Raw genomic sequence first — 18544 nt, 5'->3', positions numbered from 1 at the left:
TCTCATAAATTCACAAATTTACTCTCAGAATTTGAGTTTTTCTCTTGTAAATTTGTGACTTTTTAATCTTGGAATTTTTACAATTTTTTAATCAGAAATCTGTGAGTTTTTTCCTCATAAATTTACAACTTTAATCTTGATTCAGAGTTCAGAGTTACTTTTTCAGAATACTACAACCTCCCCAGCAACCCCCTTCCCGGGCTCTGTATTTTTTTTTTTTCTACAATGGCCCTAATGCACTGTCATAGTTTTCTTTAATGGCAGTGTTTGGAGCAAAAATACACAAATAAAAATAAAACTCACAGAATCTCACATTTTCAGTTCTGATTCAGGCCATTTTCATAGGTGCTCCTAATTCAGAATCTGGTTCCTGCAGATGGGACGCTGTGTAAATATCACTTTTATTCACTGACAGTCAGCAGCGGTGAACAAAACTAAACATAGAGGATCACAGCGACAACAGGAGGCTACAGATTTAGCAGATATACAGAAAGATGCTTCAATCCGATTTCTCTTAGCCTTCACCGAGAAATGAGTTCCTGCACCACTGTTTTACTCGTCGCATACAAAGATGAACATGGCCAGTCAAGACAAAAAGATCAGATCTGAGGGGAAAAAAATCCGAATTGGGTCACTTTTAGCCGCCGTGTAAACATAACCTCTCACAGTCAGTGTGAAAATTTTGCCTTTTCCTCAAATAAGGTGAAAAATCCACCAGTGGGATGAGATAATCCCACTTGTTTCCAAGGATTCAGTTGTTTCCGGATTGTTCTGTTGTGTTGAAACAAAGCAGAATAAGACAAATCAGCCACTAGGATCAAGAAAATGACAGGAACATTCAGGAAACAAGTTGATTAGCGCTGAAAACAAGCGAGATTATCTAATCTCACCGGCAGATTTTTTTTTTTTTTTTTTTTACCTTGTTCAGATGTTCGGTGTAAAAAAAGAGATTTCTGAGCCTCAAGCAGCTCCGACACTGATTGCACAAAAAGGGCTGCAGTTTAGTATTAGGAGGCTTTTGCTATAGGAAATGGCCTCAAGCCTTTAGATTCGTTTTTTTTAAAAGTGGAAAGACATGGATTATAAAAAAAAAAAGTCAGCTCAGTTGCCATGTTTGAAGCAGAACCTCCAGCGGGGCTCTTCCATGTGCACGCCATGTCTTTACATTCACGACAGGAAACAATCAAAAGCGGGTCAGAGTGCGAGCGCGTCTGCGGCGTTTGTTTGGAGAGAGGGAAGCACGCGGGTTACACTACCCCCCCACCCCCAACGCCCCCCCGCCCCACAAGCGCCTAACAACGGAGCTTTGGCAAAACCACAAACAAACACATCGGAAAAGAGCAAGTGGATTTCATCCCCCCCCCTAAATTCCAAACATGAGCGAGTCGCAGGCCACACGGGCTCAGAGGCGGCCGAGGCCCTTTTCATTCATAAATCTTGAAAGGGAGGCATGCACACACACGACATATGGAAGTGTTTTTCCTGAACCAAGTCCACATGGTAGCATTATTACCCGTGGCAGCATGACATGCTTGGAACCGGGAGAGGCAGGCGAGGCCGGGTCTCGCCGGCGCACAACAGAAATGAATTTCTTCTTTTTTTTTTTTTTTTTTTTAGACGCTGGTATCTGACGGGTGGGAGGGAGTGAGGAGGAGGAGGAGGAGGAGGAGGAGGAGGGTGGCAGTGCAGCTATCTCGAGAGCCCTTCCACATATGGAGGCAATTATATCAAATGGTGTTCTCCGGCAATTCCCTCGGTCACAAAGAAATCACTGAAATTCTCATCCCGGCTCGTCTCGTCTGTCCGCCGTGCCGCTGCCGGCTCGGCCAGGCACGGGCACTCTGTGGTTCACATTTGTGTGTGGAAAAAATAAATAAATAAATAAATAAATAAAAAAAAACAACAAACTGGTCCGGATCATTATTTCCTGCTCTGCAGCGCTGTCCGGCTGCAGATTAGAGCCTCTCAAGGTCTCTTTTTGAATTGCAACACAAATAATAACAATAAAGAAAAAAAAACAAACCCTGGTGGAATATCTGCCAGGTTTCGACTTCCACATACCTTCAGTGTGCTGATATCGACCGACTGGTTAAGTCTCACGCCCTCCGTTTGGACTTACATGATGTGTTTTTATATATATATATATATATATATATATATATATATATATATATATATATATATATATATATGTATAATACATGTAGAGCTTTTACAGATTATGTGTTCACTTCTCATCGGTGTGAACTTGTTTCCATCAAAGCGATAATCCACAGGATGCATGTTCTCTAGTTTAATCTAATGTGTTCAATCAATCAGCGGTAAAACTTTATTTATGTGACAGTATGGCAGATTATGTCTTTAAGATGCAGCCGAATTTGCATATTTGCTGACAAATCTGACATGAATTTCAACAAGTTATGTGTCCTATGTTATGTTATTTGTCAGAGGAGTGATTTTGCTTTCATTAAAGTGATAATTCACAAGATGAGTTTTTTTTTTTTTTTAATTTGTTTTATTTTGGCAAGATTTTTAGTGCAAAGCGCTCATTGCTGCGGTGTTTCTGCACCACCTGTCAATCAAACAGTGGGCGGGACTTGACTTTCCTGCTGATTGACTCCTATTTTGTCTTTTCTCTGTCCTGCTAACCACGCAGCTCTTCTTCTTCTGTTTATTACAAACTAAGTGGTAAGAGGAAGCGCGTCACTTCCTGTGCAGCAGGAAAGAGCGTTCACAGCAGCAAACTAAAACTGAATGTGTTAAATCAGTCGGTGAAAACATGGCTGACTTTCTCTCAGATGTAGTTTTATTGCTCACACAGATCAGAGCAGCGAATCTGACACTGATGTGAATGAAAAAGTCGTGCTTTGTTACCACATAACGTCTATTTTCCAAAAAAAGACTCTCACTCTGTGAGCCGTTTGGCCGGTGGAGTCATTTTCTGGAGGTGATGTTTTAATTTGGCCCGTTTGCAGCCGAGCCGCCATCGTCAGAGGGACGGCGGATCACGGCCGGGGGGGAGACGCGATTGAAAAATAAAATGGAGTCACGACTTCAGCCTGAGTGCGGCGCGACCCCCTGACCTCTCTGTGACAGATCGGCCGGACTGAAATGAAAGACGTGTGGGTGTCGTGCTCCGTCACCCGGCGGGGCGGCGGCGCTGCATGTGGCCCAGCCGCCGGTCAAAGTCAAAGTCAAAGTGAATCCATTTTGACCGTTGGTTCAGTGTAAATGATAGATAAATAGATAGATAGATAGATAGATAGATAGATAGATAGATACTTTATTCATCCCGAAGGAAATTCGCAGTTTTTCAGCAGTATCCACAGATTACAGATTAATTAAATAAAAAATAAAGAATAAGATCTAAGTACAACACACTAGAGATCTAGGTACAACAGTGTGCAAAAAAAAATGTGCAAAAAAACCGTGTGCATAGGTGTATAAAATGTGCATAGATGTAGGTCAATGTGCAAATTTAGAAGAAATATACAGTATACACAGATGATAAATAGCAGTAAGCAATATAAACACTATAAACAAGGAATATAAAAAAATAGAAATATGAACAATTTAAACAATTTAATCAATTTAAAAAATCGATCATATCGTGTCCGATGTTGTTTTACCCTCAGAATCGCAACAGGATTAAGATTGGACTATCCCAGGCTATAGGTTAAGGAATAGAAACACCATCATCATCACCATCATCATGTATAAACCACAAGAGGTGTAAAATAACATGTATCAGTGTGTAATATCACTTATCAAATGCCATTTAACTTCTAAAGTCTTTCATCAGGTGACCAGGCTCTTCAGAAGTATCAGGGTTTCTGAATGAATGAATGCAGTGGTGTAGTCTACGTGATACGCAGTTAAACGCCGTATACCCACTAGAAAAGGTCCCGAATTTCCGCATAACCACTTCAAAATGCGCAAAGATACGTATCAGTATGTTTCTTTGACACAACGTTCACTTTTCCGTTCATAAAGTCGCCTTCTCTGTGTTACGAAGCGGCTCTTTTTGACCATATTTCGGGGGACACTACAGCTGGAGCTAACGTTAACGTTTCAGAAAGGGAGCCTGTGTGTGTGCACGCGCATGTACCCACTAGAATAAACTAGACTACACCACTGAATGAATGAATGAATGAATGAATGATAGCTTATTTTGAAGATGCACACAAACATATCAAAAAAGATTTCAAACGGACAAATGCTGAAGATAAAACAGTTATAAAGCAAAACATATTCCGTGAGCTGTAACTTTGAAAAGGAGAAAGTCAAAGCTGTCCAATTTAATAACTCAAATATTGCTTATTTGCATTCTGTGCACCTATAATATGTATATGCATTTACAAATTATATAATTACACACACATAACCATAATTTTTCCTCATAGAAACTGATAATAGCCTGCACTGTTTTGTACGTGTCTGTTAAAGGTTACATGACAATGATAGTGATGATGATGATGATGGTGATGATGATGACAAATAGCGCTGGTGATGGTGGTGAAGATGTGACAAAGCTAAAACAGTAGCGTAAATGATCCAAACCACCAATCAGGGATCATCTGAAGGCGAACCACAGCCAATCAGAGGAAGTCGCTCCTCGTTCTCCGCTGCTCGGATTTTAGCGACAAACCGGAGAAGGGAAAATACGGAGGCCCTGCCTGCGTATCTGCCTTTCTCCAGTGCTGAAGTGAAAACCCAGCCGAGGAGTTAGCGCTCTCACTATGAACCGTTTTTTCGCCACGGCCTCGAGAGGTCCTTGATCACACAGTCATTAATAAATAAGTCAAATTTTCCAAAATAAAAGACAGAAAAAAACACAGAGGGTTTGCACGCCCCTGCCGGGGAGAACAAACATCCTTAGAGTCTCCGTTACTTTGGGATGAACCTTGTGAAGTGAATTCAGCCTCAGGCGAGGAAACAAATAATTTTGCGATCACTTTTAAGATTAATTTTAAGGGCGCTTCCTGTGCCGCCTCCCTCCCTCCCTCTCCCTCTCTCTCTCTTACAGTCGTGGCCTTGCGAGCGGCACAAAGCGAGGCAACAGAAGTTTCTCCGGACATAAATATTCACCGCCATCTGCTTCAAAGAAGATCCCTTTGCAAATCCAGGAATGTATCTCCTGTGTATTTCAGGCTTTGACATTTCACCAATGTGGATGTCCCCCCTGGCTTAAAGGCTTGAAAAGTGCATCTTCAGCGCTTCATAGAATGTATTATTCCCCCATATTTGCCAACTGCACTCAGTATAGGTTATATATAATTCATTTTGTTCCCCAGCTGCACCAAGGTCAGATCTATTTGGATAGCATTTCAGCAGCAACTAATATAAATATGGATTATTGAGGAATTCCTCTCCTCCTATTTACTGTATGGATCTGTCAATCACATGGTGGCTTTAAAAAAACACGGATTACCCAGGAAGTGCAGAATAAGTTGTGCACATCGCCCCTGGAATTGAGTAGCTGTCATCCCCGAGCCGTGTTTCCCTATAAATCTGTTTCATTATGCGTCTGTAGGTGTGCTCCTGCGCCCGGCCGGCTCCTGCGTGTTTATTGTACTTGGCAAATAAAGTAATTCTGCTTCTGAATTGTTGAAGTAACTCCTTCCTCCCCCGCTGCAAATTAATTACCGCGGTCATGGATGAATAGCAGTTTGGCTGGCAGTTTTGGGATTTGCTTTGTATGTGATTAAAATGAGGAAATAATTGGATGCATGTTGACTCTCGGGTCAAGCCAATTACTGTAATAAAAGTTGTATTTACATTCGGTCTTTACTTCCGTGACATCAAACAGTGAAAGCGCCCGCCGGGTCTTGCAGCGCGGCGCTCTCCCCATAATAATCGGCTCAAATCTCGCTCTCCGTCCCGGGTCGCTCCTGCTTCAGAGGGAAAACAAAAACAAAACAAAGGCAGTAAAAACCGCACGGTGTTATGGCTGTTTTGTTGTTTTTTCGCCCGTACAAAACCTGAGCCCATGGCCCACTTTGGATGCCCCACAGAGCTAGTGTAAAAAAAATAAAAAAAGAAAAAAAAAAAGCACTCCCATCGATCACCAGGCACACATGTCAAGATTGCCCTAATAAAAACGAGGTGTAAATAATGTACAGGGCAGATATGGCGCGCGGCACCATTTGCTGGGTGGAGATATAGGCTATAAAAACACAGTGGCACTGCTGTTTGTCTCAGTCGGAGCCGCCTCACTTTCCTGTTTGCCACCAAATCAGCAGCAGCACTCTGCAAGCCACAACCGCACACACGTTCTCCTTTTCGCGAGCCCGTTGCACGCTGGGTAAAGCAGACTTATGCAAGAACTCAGCAACATGTGAGGACGGTTTTAAGGCTTAATGATAAACATCTGATTTAAATCTGCAGCAAAAACTATGAAGATCAGACCATATGAAACGCAGATGTACACTGTATTTTGGGGGGGACAGTGCAAAAAAATCAATTTGAACACATCATCTCATCTCATCTTCATCTTCAAGGTAAAAAATCTGCCGGTGGGATGAGATAATCCCACTTGTTTCCACTGACAAATCTACTTTTTTCCAGAATTTTCGTGTTGAAAACAGATTTATACTTGTTCCCAGAAGAAATCCTGAAGCTGCATGGCCGACGAGGCCCGCTAGGATCGAGAAGATGACGCTCGGGTCAAGAAAATTTTGGAAACAAGTTGATTTGCACTGGGATTATCTCATCCCACTGCCATTTTTATCTTGTTTGAAAAGAAAGGATGATTTAAAGACTCAATATGGGATTAAATGTCTTGCTAAGATGGACATTTGCACATATTATGGATAAACGTCATTCTGTAACTTGTGTCATTCTGTAACTTGAGTCATTCTGTAACTTGTGTCATTCTGTAACTTGAGTCATTCTGTAACATGAGTCATTCTGTGCATTTTGCTTGTGTTGAGATGTTTATCATCGACTTTGTTATCCTTCAAGACTTATAAACATTCCCGAGCACAGTGGCTGATCCGTTTCCGTGTGTTTTTGGTTTGTGTAAACCTTCGGTTTTCCGTTTTTTGCGACGAGCCGCCCAACAAAACCCCAGCGTCGCCTCAGGTGCTGAAAACGAGCCGTGGCACGAGGCCGCCGGGCTCTTTGACACCGACGTGACCCCGTAAGCTGATGCAAATCCAGGGAGGCCGGTTTCTCTCCGGGTCATTGTCTTCTTACCCAGCGGACCTGGCGGGGCGGACGGCGCGATATGCAGAGTGGCCGCTTTGATATACGTCTTACTGTCAAAACCCGAGCACCTCGGAGCGCCGTCTGCGCCGCGCCGCGTGAGCGTTTTCTCCCGGCACAATGGAGATGTCACAGCGGGACAATGTGGAGAGCCCCCGTTCAGCGCCCGGGAGCCCCTGGAGAACACTGGAGGAAACCCCTCGCCGATAAAAAACAATGCCCCCCCCCCCTCCGCCCACCGCCTCCCCAGCCTTCCCCTTGACAACTGTGAAGTGCACTCCTGTGGGTGTGTGTGTGACTGTAATGAGAGCAGGAAGGAAGGCAATGACTTTGTAAGTGACTAGGAGCTGATATACGAGGCTCCGGTTAATAGGTGCCTGTTATGAGGTGATGCGTATCCTGCTGCCCCGCTACAGGGCGGCTGGCCGGGCTCCAGCGGCATGGCCGGCGTTAATCACGCAGCGTGTCGTTTGCAAATAAATACATCATTGTGTAATTCTGGTCATTTATCAGCGGACGCAGCAATTTCCACCAATTTGAGCAAAATGTGTCACCCCCTAAAAAAAAATGATTCCTGGAATGCGAGCCGCTCTTAGAAGTGATCATCTGTCTTCACACATTTCTGCTTTTGAAGTGGCCACATTTCACAGGGTGCAATTTTGTGCACTTTGTAGATTTTGAGCAATAACACAACACACACACCACGACGGGTTTAAGCCAAAACGGTGCTTCTCTGCTCCTGGTGTGGGAGGAAAATGAAAACTATCAAGAGAGAAAGAAGATGAAATAGGCAGCAGAGTGTCCCCGCGTCGCTGCTGGGGCTTATGACTGTCCCATTTTGTTTCTGATAATGATGATGAACATGGCGGCGGTAATGATAATAGTCGCGGCAGAGCTGAGATTGCCGCCGTAGTCTGGCGCTCCTGAAGTGATCCTTAACGACACCGAGCCACATTAACAGCTGTACCGTTTGATCGCCGAGCAAAAATCTGAGCTCGGTGCCACGGCGTTTTGTTCTCTGGTGATTCATGAACGTGATACCCGCTGCTAAAACGCTGATTGATTGATTTATGGCAGAATACGCTTCCAAAAATCTCCATCTTAACAAGTTAATTAGGGTCTGTGTCATTTGATCACCTTGGTGCCAAGTTAGGAGAGTTCCTTTTTAAAAAAAAAAAAAGGTAACACTTTACAATAACAGTACAACAATTAACGTTAGTTAATGCCGTAATAAACATTAAGTAACAGTTAACTAACCGTTAACTAATGCTGTTCATGCTAAGGTATTAATTTATATGTTATTTAAGGGTTATTGTAGATATTATTAACATTAGTAAATGCCATAATAATCATCAACTAACAGTTAATTATCCATTACAGCAGGGGTTTTCAACTGGTTTTATCCCAGGGACCACCATTATAACCAAGAAGCAACTCGGGGACCACACTTTGTTTTATTTTGCACCATGCTTAAAATAAAAGAGTAGCTTATATAGGCCTATATATGTAAAGAAGGCTATTTATTTGCATCAGTGTCTATTTATTTGCATCTTGTTATAAAAAGAAAAACAGTCAATTAATAATGAACAACAATAGGAACTACATTACGTTAGGCAGGGCTCGGCTCAAAGTCATGCAAAGAGACAGTCCATTTTTTCCGTTTTTTTTTTTTTTTTTGGCTTTTGGGGTCCGTTTCACGAAGCAGGTTCAACAAACTCCGAGTCTTAACCCAAACTCTGAGTTGATCTACTCTGAGATACGAAACTCTGAGTTTTCGGTTCCAGAACAGCTGATTTGAGTTAGTTTGATCAACTCGGAGTAGTTTCACCTGGTGTTAAGCGCGTGCACCACAGATATAAAAAGACAGCCCCGATTTGACGAGTCACCATGGCAACGGGGAAGCCGCACCGCATTCATTTTTTTAAAAAAAGTGCAACACCGCTGCAGCGGCAAAGGAGAGGGAGACGGCGTGGGAGAGCATCGCTGCTCGGGTCAATGCGTAAGTTTAAATGTAGTCCGTTGCAATCACAATAATATTACAGGGGAAAACTGCTTGAATGGTAGCCTATTAATTTATTTCATTTAGGTGCAATCCCGCAAGGGAGAAGCGCACTTGGCAGCAGCTTAAGATGAAATATAAAAACATTGTTCAAACATCTATGCGCGGTCTTATAACCATCTCCCGACAAATATTTAATTCTCTGCGCAGTAACACTGCACCTTCATCCACGGCATCGTTGTCGAAAGGACATGCCATGTTCGTTTGAGTTACCTCCTTTTGTGAAACGGAAAACTCAGACTTTCCCTCATTTCAGGGTTAACAGACTTAGAGTTTTCACTAAACCTGCTTTGTGAAACGGACCCCTGGTCTGTGGTCCCGTGCGGCCAAGATGGGACGTCAGTGGTGACATGAGGCTTGGGAGAATCTCGATCAACTTCATTTGACATAATTTGGATGGGTAAGTTATTCACAGAAATGAATTGTGAATGGAAAATAAATTAAGTCTAAATAATAAATCATTTTTAAAATTATTATTATTATTTTCCATTTACAATTTCACGGACCACCTGCAATACCGCCACGGACCACCAGAGGGCCGCGGACCACCGGTTGACAACCCCTGCATTACAGCATTAACTAACATTAACTAACGTTAAGTAACGTTAATTGTTGTACTGCTATTGTAAAGTGTTACCAAAAAATCTGTTATGTCCAGAGGGTTACATGAACTTAAGCAACATAAGAAGGAAGCACTGTGGTTATAAAGCCTCTCATGACAATAAATGTGATGTATAAGCTACCTCACAGCTAGCTAACATTGAGATCGGTTATTTTTTTTCTTTTTCGCTGTATGGCCTTCAAAACATGTTTGAAAAAATGTTTAAAAATTTGTTTTTCTTTACAAAATCTAAAAAAAATTGTGCCAATGAGATGAGATAATCCCACTTGTTTCCAATGCTAATCAACGTTTTCTTGCATCAGGTGTGGTTTTCTTGCTCCTCGTGGCTCATCTGCCTCATTCTGCCTTGTTCCAACACATTTATACTCATTCCCAGAAAAATTAATGAAACATTTGTCTTGATACTGGAAGATTTTTTCAGTTTTTTGAATAAAAACAAGATTTTAATACTAAATCAGAGATTAAATGACTTGTTAAGACTGATTTTTTTTTTACAGTGTACAGTGCAAAATGTGTGGGCAAAAATCAATGCAGGTAATATAGCTGCTGGTATGCATGCAGCCTCTGAATCATCCGGCGTATTGCTGTCAAATTTCTCGACAGGTCACGGTTCACGCGGTGCATTCCAAAAGAACCGGCTCTGTTCAACACGGTCGAGATTAAAAAACGACTCTGGAACATTTTCCTGCACAGACCGGTCCTTTCGCCGGGGAAAGGAGCGCAAACTCAATCAACTCAGACCAAAATCTGGTCTCACGCTTTTTTTTTTTTTTTTTTCCTTTGCCAAAGAAAATAAACGTCCCATAAAAAGTCAAAGCGTCAGAAGAGGAGCTGCTCTCACTCTCAGCGTTTTGGAGGTGAAGCGGCGGCGGAAGTCGGGACCTGCGACGCTCTATGATGCCTTTGAGTCCGACGCCGAGGCCAAGGAAAACTGCCCGGTAACAGCCTGTGGATTGTGTGCTCACCTGGCTGAGGGTATAACATGCACATTCATGGGATTCGAGCGGTTCATACCTGACTGCTCGGACAAGGCGCTCTTTCAGCCCGCCGCTTGTTTCCTCCACCAGAAAAAAAGCCTCCTGAGAATCCGTCAGATGAGCCTTCAAGGCCGCGTCCGTACAACAGAGCGTCACTGTGCTCCCCGGCGATCTGACGGCTCAGCTTTTTTTGTTGTTGTTGCTGAAAGGAAAGATTTCCTCGCAACGTTAATGGATCCCCAATCAGCCCCTCAAAATCAGTGGGGCTCATCAGGATATCATTAAAAATGAATAAGTCGGACTTTTTCGCTGAATAAACATAAATAAGGCGCTGCGGTGCCAAGCCGGGATGCTGTGCGGAGCTCAGGGTTCAGGAGAGCAGCTGCCTCCAGGAACAAGTTCTGTAAACACTTTCCTGGCAACCTCGGAGCGCAAGGTTTACCCAATATGACCGTGAATATTTTAAGAATCAATCGGTGCTGAAAAACAACACTGGGAAATAAAGATGTCTCTTTCAGAAATGTTATTTTGCGACCCGCTGTGAAGTGTGGAAAGCCGGCAGACGGGGTGCCAGTAAGCGCAAATCCCACAGAGACCGAACCGAAGGCAGCATCTAATCACACACATTTGATGTGCGCAAAACCTCCGAGTCGGTCGTGTCGGCGTACTGTATGAGCCGGCAAGAGCAAAACTCATCAAAAACTGCAGTATTCATCATCATAAATAAATCAGCGTACAAAGGTGAAGCGCTGTTTTGAGGAGAAAATACACCTGGCAAATTAGGGGGGGGGGGGAGTCGGCACTCTAACAGTGATAAAGAAGGCCAGCTCATGTTTGGATTAGGGTTGGTGGTAATTATATTTTCAGCCACACGTGACGAACGTGCCGACACGTTTCAGAGATCTATCAGAGCAAAGAGTAGCGTCAGTAAATGCTTTTAAAGGTACAATTCGCACAAGTATAACTGTCCATGATGCTAAAAATGTCTGTACAAAGCAAGAAAAGTTCATTTCCATAGAACTGCATTACTGACATGCACACCGACATAACTCTTGTGTCTCAGAGTAAGAGTCTGCGTGCTGACAGCTAAAAGCGTTGGTCAAAATAATATTGTCTCTGTGCAGAATTACATCTGAACATTCAGAACAACAGAAGACGCAGCATCGCATCAAAGTAGCAAGACAAAGGATATTATTCCACAAATAGATAGTTAGATAGGTAGAAAACAGGCTCTCTTAAATAATTTAGTCTCATCTTTAGCTTTAAAATCTTTATTTTTTTCCAAACAAGGTATAAAATCTGCCAGTGGGATGAGATAATCCCAGCTGTTTCCAGTGCAGTTTCACTTGTTTCATGAACAAACTGCATGAAAATAAAGTCGATGACAAATATCTGAACACAAAATGGCCTCATTCCAGAAGGACTGAAGTTGCAGGCTGGCGCTAAAGAGGTCTTGACATCTGTTCAGATTATGTGCACTGCAAAAAATTAATCCATTAGTCCCATACTGCGTTTTCTTCAACCAAAGTAAGAAAAAAGTAGCACTGGAATGATAATCCATCTTAGATCCAGCGCTGATCAACCAAAATTTTCTTGACTCAGACGTCATTTTCCTGCTCCTGGGGTTTTTTGTTTGTTTGTTTGTTTTGTTTTTTAATGTATAAATGTGTAGAAATGTGTTGAAACAAGGCAGAATAAGGCAGATCAGCCACTAGGATTAACAAAATGACTAAAAAAATTCTGGAAACAAGTTGTTTATGGCAGAATTATGTCTGCCCTGTTTGAAGAAAAACAACAGCCTTAATAACCTGAGATGATTTTTTTTTTTTTTTTTTTTTTTTTTTTTTTTTGCAGTGCAGTTCCGTGTGAACCGGCGGCGGGCCCCGGACGTCGGCCTGCCTGTGGCTCTGCAACGGGAGCGTGATAAACACGGCCACATTTCAAAAGTTTATGACTTCACATTGACAGCGCTGTGAGGAGGCGGTGTCGGGGGGCAAAAATGAGTGACCTTTCGCACAATAAGACGTGGCACAACAGACCCGTCAATCACAGGCGCTGTGTTTGACTCCGGTCCGCTGGTGGTCTTTGCCCCTTCATAGTTCGGGGCAGCAGGGTACAGAATGGGGTAGCCGGCTCCCGCGTGGAGACCAAAGGCGTTTATCTCGGCCAGGCGCCAGCTGGGCGGTGACTACTGTAATCTCTGCCATTGATTAAACGCGCTCCCGGGTCTGAGGGGTACCCGCCTCCTGAGACGGCCCACAGCGGAGGGGCCTGGCGAAAGGGGACGGAGCCCCCGACGCATCCACTGCCGCTTCCTGCTGCCGTTTGACGGGGTTTACCCGGCGCTGGCAGCCCCACAGAGATATTACCTGCTGTGGTGGGTCTATAGGACCGGGGATTTCTAAAGACAGCGGCTGGATGGGTCGTATGAAAAGAGGTTTAGAGGCACACTGAGAAGGCATAACAGCGAACGGGGAGCAACTGCAAGGTGCCGGCTTTCTGCACAGCTATTAGGGAATATTTCGAATGCCTTTGAAAACCTTGACTCATATTGACAGATGAGCAGAGAAAACAGAGGAGGAGTGAGCAGGTCTCTCACCCGCAGTCGCTAGTAAACCTCAAATAATATCAAAACTCCAACGCTGAGGGATTAATGCTGTGCTGAGATACATTAAGAATGCATTCAAGGCAAAGGCAAGACTTTTAAGTTCGTAAGTGCTCCTTAATTTAGCTCTGCACATAATCTGGGTATTAGTTTTGGCCGTGGGCTATCACACAGATCGAGATGAACAGGAGCACTGTGAGTCAGCTCGGTGATCCCCGACTTAGCATTCACCTGCAGCATCTGAAGCACAAAGTGCATCCCTCCTGATATCACTTGCATTCACAGTATTTGCATACAATTCTGGGTATTTGTCTTAAACTGCCTGGAATGCCAGATGATGTGCAGTTTGCCCTGCAGACTGTACAGGATAAAAACCTTCAAATATAACAAGAAAAGCATCTAAAAGTCCATTTAGAGAGCCACTCTCTAATGGACAGAGGGACACGTGGACGATGTGATAAACCACCTGTTCAAGTAAGAGGTTCAAACAGTCACTAATAATTAATTAAAAACTCTCTGCCCCAGTTTTGACTCTGATTTTATGTAAAAATGTTGCTCTTCATCCAGTCATTTACCTCTGGTTTTCTTTCAGCTGTCCTCTGTTGGCTTCTTCAGGACTTGATTCAACATCAAAATAAATTCATGCTAAACTGTAACGATTAAGACAAAGCTTTGGGCCAATAACCTTAATAAGAAGCAAAAAAACAAGCAAACAAAAAAAAAAAACACATAATTTTCAACTTAAAAAAAAAAAAAAAAACTCTTAAAGAGGCAACCCTAAAGTCATCAAACTATGAAATTTTCCAAACTTAAAGGAGCGTTCAGTCACATGTCACCTTTACTGACCCCTTTAGGTGACATACAGGAATTGCAACAACATGTATAGAACTTATTTCCTTCATGTGAAATGAATACAAATACCAACAGAAAGAGATATACTAGAATGAGGATTCAAAAGAAATGCCTGATACAAGAGTGACGACGATGCTCAGCGCTTCGAGAATGAAATGTTTTTACCTTTTCAGACGAAGAGTTCAAAATACTGCTCACCTGTAGCACCGTCCTCCTTCGCTGAGCAGCGGATTTCTTCCTCCAAAAACACGAGCCAGAAGCACAGTTTATGAACGTGCACGCAGATTCATAATCAACACTTGGATTCACGATACAGGTTAGCTCAGTTTATTCAGATTTAAAGGTGCATTTACTTCTACATTGCTGATCTGTGCGTTTTGCAGGTTAAATCCAGCAGGTAAAGTGGGCTGGGTGGACGCTGTGGCCGTCTCAATGAACATAAAGCAGTCTGAATTAATGGTTTGTGAATCTGAGGTTAATTGAATTTAACAGTATGGAGTAAAAACGGGAGGGCAGAGTTGAATTACTTGTGGAAAACGGTTAATAAACAACAGCTTTATAGATTTATTTATTTTTGCCATGCGACCTTGTAGTACTTTTTTCAAAACCAGAAATCTCAGCGCCTGGAAAAACGGCTGTTGAAACCAACGGCGCTGATAATGGCAATTTCTCCTTTTCCTTTAAACATTTTCACTCTTGCCATTACATACACAGGAGGAGCATTAGTGATCTTTACGCAGACCCAAAATCTCTACTTGTTTTATTGAAGAGACAAAATTATGACATACCAGCTCTTGTCCATCCTCCCTGCCTCAGGTCTGGTGAAAAACTTGTGCCTACCCCTTCCTGTTACCTATGCCCAACATATATCCTGTCTCTAATCACTGCCACCATGTGTTAGAAATAATAGTGAATGCTAAGTCTGAAGATAAAAAAAAATAATAAAAAAAAAAACAATAATATGCCAACACTAAATTAAGCTGCTCCTAGAGCGCTGATAAAAAAAAACAAAAAAAAACAGCAGATGTACTGTCCTGTGTTATGGACGTTTTGTGCGATGGGGAACATGAGCTGAAGTCCTGACCGCTGTCTATTTCCAATTTTTTTTTTTTTTTTTTTAAATCTTACAACTGTTCTGTCCTCACACCTTCAGCAGCGCCGTAAACGCCTCCTTCACTGCCTTGTTAAAAAAAAAAAAAAGTCAGCTTCAGTAGAGCCGGATGCCCTCATTTGCGTGGCTCCGGCGCTGAACGGCCGTAGCGCTCCTCGTGCAGAGCCGATACATCACGGCGGCTTGCTGACTTGAAATTGGAGTGATGGCGAGGGGCTGATGTGCTCACGGGGGGGGTTGGGGGGGCAGTTTTCCTCGGGGCTTACCTGAGCCGTCAGAGGCAGAGGACGACAGGCTCCTCCATCTAACAGCCTCTCGCTCTAATAACTGCGAGGCCCATCTCGGAGAGACCCGCCGCGTGACTGATCAATGTCGACAGGTAGTTTCAAGGCCGCTGCTCATATTGCCCAGAACAAGGAGCAGCACATTTTCCTGAGGGCTCAGCTGTATCTATCTCTTACATTATATAATAAACTTTATTTGTGCAGCGCTCTCCCGAAACACAGTCGCAAAGTGCTTCACAGACAATAAAACCGGCCTGAATAAAAAGCCAGGAAGGCATTGGGTAAAGAAGAAGAAGAAGAAGAAGAAGAAGAAAAAAAAAATAAAATACAGATGTATGTGCTTTTTCAATGTTTATGCAAATCCAATTTCACGCAGGCAACGCGGCCACGGCGCTTTGCAGAGCTAACATTTCGGCAGTAATTTCAATACGAAGCCACTGTAATTATTCATCATTACTGTATGAAAGCAGCGACAAGTTCAAATACGGCTCTAGGTGTGTGTGTGTGTGTGTGTGTGTGGTTAAACAGGCTGAGGTGTAAAAGCTGAGGTGTGTGAAAACCCCCAAAGGCAAACATCTTCACTCTTAGAAGAAGGGCCGCTCTGCGAGATGAGTAAAAATAATCTTTCCAGTAATATTCTCCCTCCGAGGATCTTTTCCGTTTCGCTGGCTCTCACTTTCCTCGCTCTCAAACGTTGTGGGCAGACGCCCCGGCTGCCAACTTCAATACCCGTCTCAACAGGCAGCGCGTCATATGGTCAGGCAGAAAACACCTACCATTGGCCAGCCCCAGTTTCCATGGAGACCGCAGTCCCCGTTCCCTCCTGAGAAAGTGTAAACAGTGAGTGAACATGAGACGATTCATATAAATTGTTTCCTAATCTTGTTATTTCTCATTTCCATGCTGGAATGGATATTGGATTACAAGTGCAGGGGGAGCAGGGATGGAAGAGTGGCGTAAAAAAAAAAAAAAAAAAGAGAGAGAGAGAGAGAGAGGGGGGCAGACATTTCCATGATTTGACGTATTTCACTGGAGCGCTCGCCGTACGGTGCAGCATGCAGCCGTTTACCTCTGAGCTGCTGGGAGGCGATCAGAAAACACACCTCAGTTTACACTCACCAGATTATACCCACACATTCCCACAGGTTTCATTAATCCCAAACCGAGACACTACACAAAAACTAAATCCTAAAGTCAATTAGTCTCATATTCAGTGTTAAAATCTCATTTTTCTCTCAACAAGTGAAAAATCTGCCCGTGGGATGAGATAATCCCACTTGTTTCTAGCGCAGCTGCACTTGTTTCAGTTTAGTATAGATATGATAAAACAAGCCAGAAGAAGTAGATTAGAACAAATTGTTTAGCACTGGAAACAAGTGGGATTATCTCATCCCACTGACAGATTGTTTTTTTTTTTTTAATCTTGTTTGTAGAAAAACAAGATTTAAACACTGAACATGAGATTAAATGACTTGTTTTTGCAGTGTATATGTCTATCATGGGAAAAAATGGAATTCATCAGTTAATATTTAATGAGACAAATGGCAATAAACTCAAATCATGCATATTTTGTAGGCAAAGTTCTTACTTGGACTATTTACAACATGAAGATTAACCCATACTGTGCCTCCATAGAGGACTTAAAAAGAAAACTCTCCATTTTAACAAGTAATTTAATCCCACCCTCAGTGTTTCAGTCTTGTTTTTCTTCAAACAAGGTGAGAAAATCTGCCAGTGGGATGAGATAATCCCACTTGTTTGCAACTCTAATCAGCTTGTTTCCAGAATTTTATTGAATCAAGTGTCATTTTCTTGATCCTGGTGGCTGATCTGCCTCATTCTGCCTTGTTTCAGCACATTTATAATATTCCCAGGAAAAAACAAAATGCTGAAACAAGTGAAACTGCACTGGAAACAAGTGGGATTATCTCATCCCACGGGCAGATTTTTATACATGTTGTAAGAAAAACAAGACTTTAAGACTGAATATAGGGCTGAATGATTAATATTTTGTCAGTGTGTGTGTGTGTGTGTGTGTGTGTGTGTGGATTATGATTTGTAGGGATTTTCAAGGAGAGGCCACAACTGCACCTCAAAAAATGGGAGACCAAAGTTTCACACATCACGGCCTCTTATTTTGAAACAAAGTCAATCTCACTTTGTTTTCTTTTCCTCCCCTCCTTCACTCACGTCTGTATTTTTTTTTTCTTTCCCCCTCTCACATGTCAGTGCGGTCGTCGTAGTTTGCGGGGGGCGGAGGATGACTTATGGATTCCAAGCGGCGCTCCTGCTCCTGTCAGGCGACGCTGACCTATTTGGAGCTCAGAAATCTCCGTCTCTTTTGTCCCCGCTCTTGATGACACTTCACCCACAGCCTTTTCTTTCTTTCTTTTTTTCCCCTTTCTTTTTTTTTTTTTTTTTTTTTAAACTGTAACACAAGACAGAAGGGTTAGTCGCTTCACAGCCCCTGCATTTGCTGGTCTGCTGGATTTCAAAGGGAAGAGCTATCTGTGCGCTGCAGAAGCTGGATGTGCCCAGGTCAGGCCACTATATCATGTCCAGATATGAAAAGGCTGTCGGTGGGGCAGAGGCCCATGAAATAAACACCTCTTGACCACTGGCACCCTTCACATCCATCACGACTCCGCAGCGGGCCGCCGCCCCCGCGCGCCCCGAGAAAACACATTCGGTATCAATTAATGGAATTACAGCATCCCGTAAGCTGCGGTCACATCCCCCCTAATACTGAAGCTAATTTTCAAAGTGCTGGGCTAAGCTTGTTTTCTGCTTATGCAGGTGCTGAAATGATGCCACTTTGCACAGTACCA

The 18544-nt window shown here is 43.0% G+C and overlaps 1 protein-coding gene across 1 annotated transcript in view; it reads right to left on the bottom strand.

Annotated features, from left to right (window-relative positions):
• LOC115366980 (piggyBac transposable element-derived protein 3-like) overlaps positions 1 to 18544 on the bottom strand; it is a 42588-nt gene that overhangs the window by 9607 nt on the left and 14437 nt on the right. Inside the window, 1 exon segment of the mRNA XM_030062673.1 lies at positions 13104 to 13278. Within this exon segment, the coding sequence (XP_029918533.1) occupies positions 13104 to 13278 (175 nt within the window).

This window comes from Myripristis murdjan, chromosome 10 (genome assembly GCF_902150065.1).
Source record: "Myripristis murdjan chromosome 10, fMyrMur1.1, whole genome shotgun sequence".
Lineage (NCBI taxonomy): Eukaryota > Metazoa > Chordata > Actinopteri > Holocentriformes > Holocentridae > Myripristis > Myripristis murdjan.
Note: the sequence above shows the minus strand (reverse complement) of the source record. Positions and strands in the feature narration are given on the sequence as shown.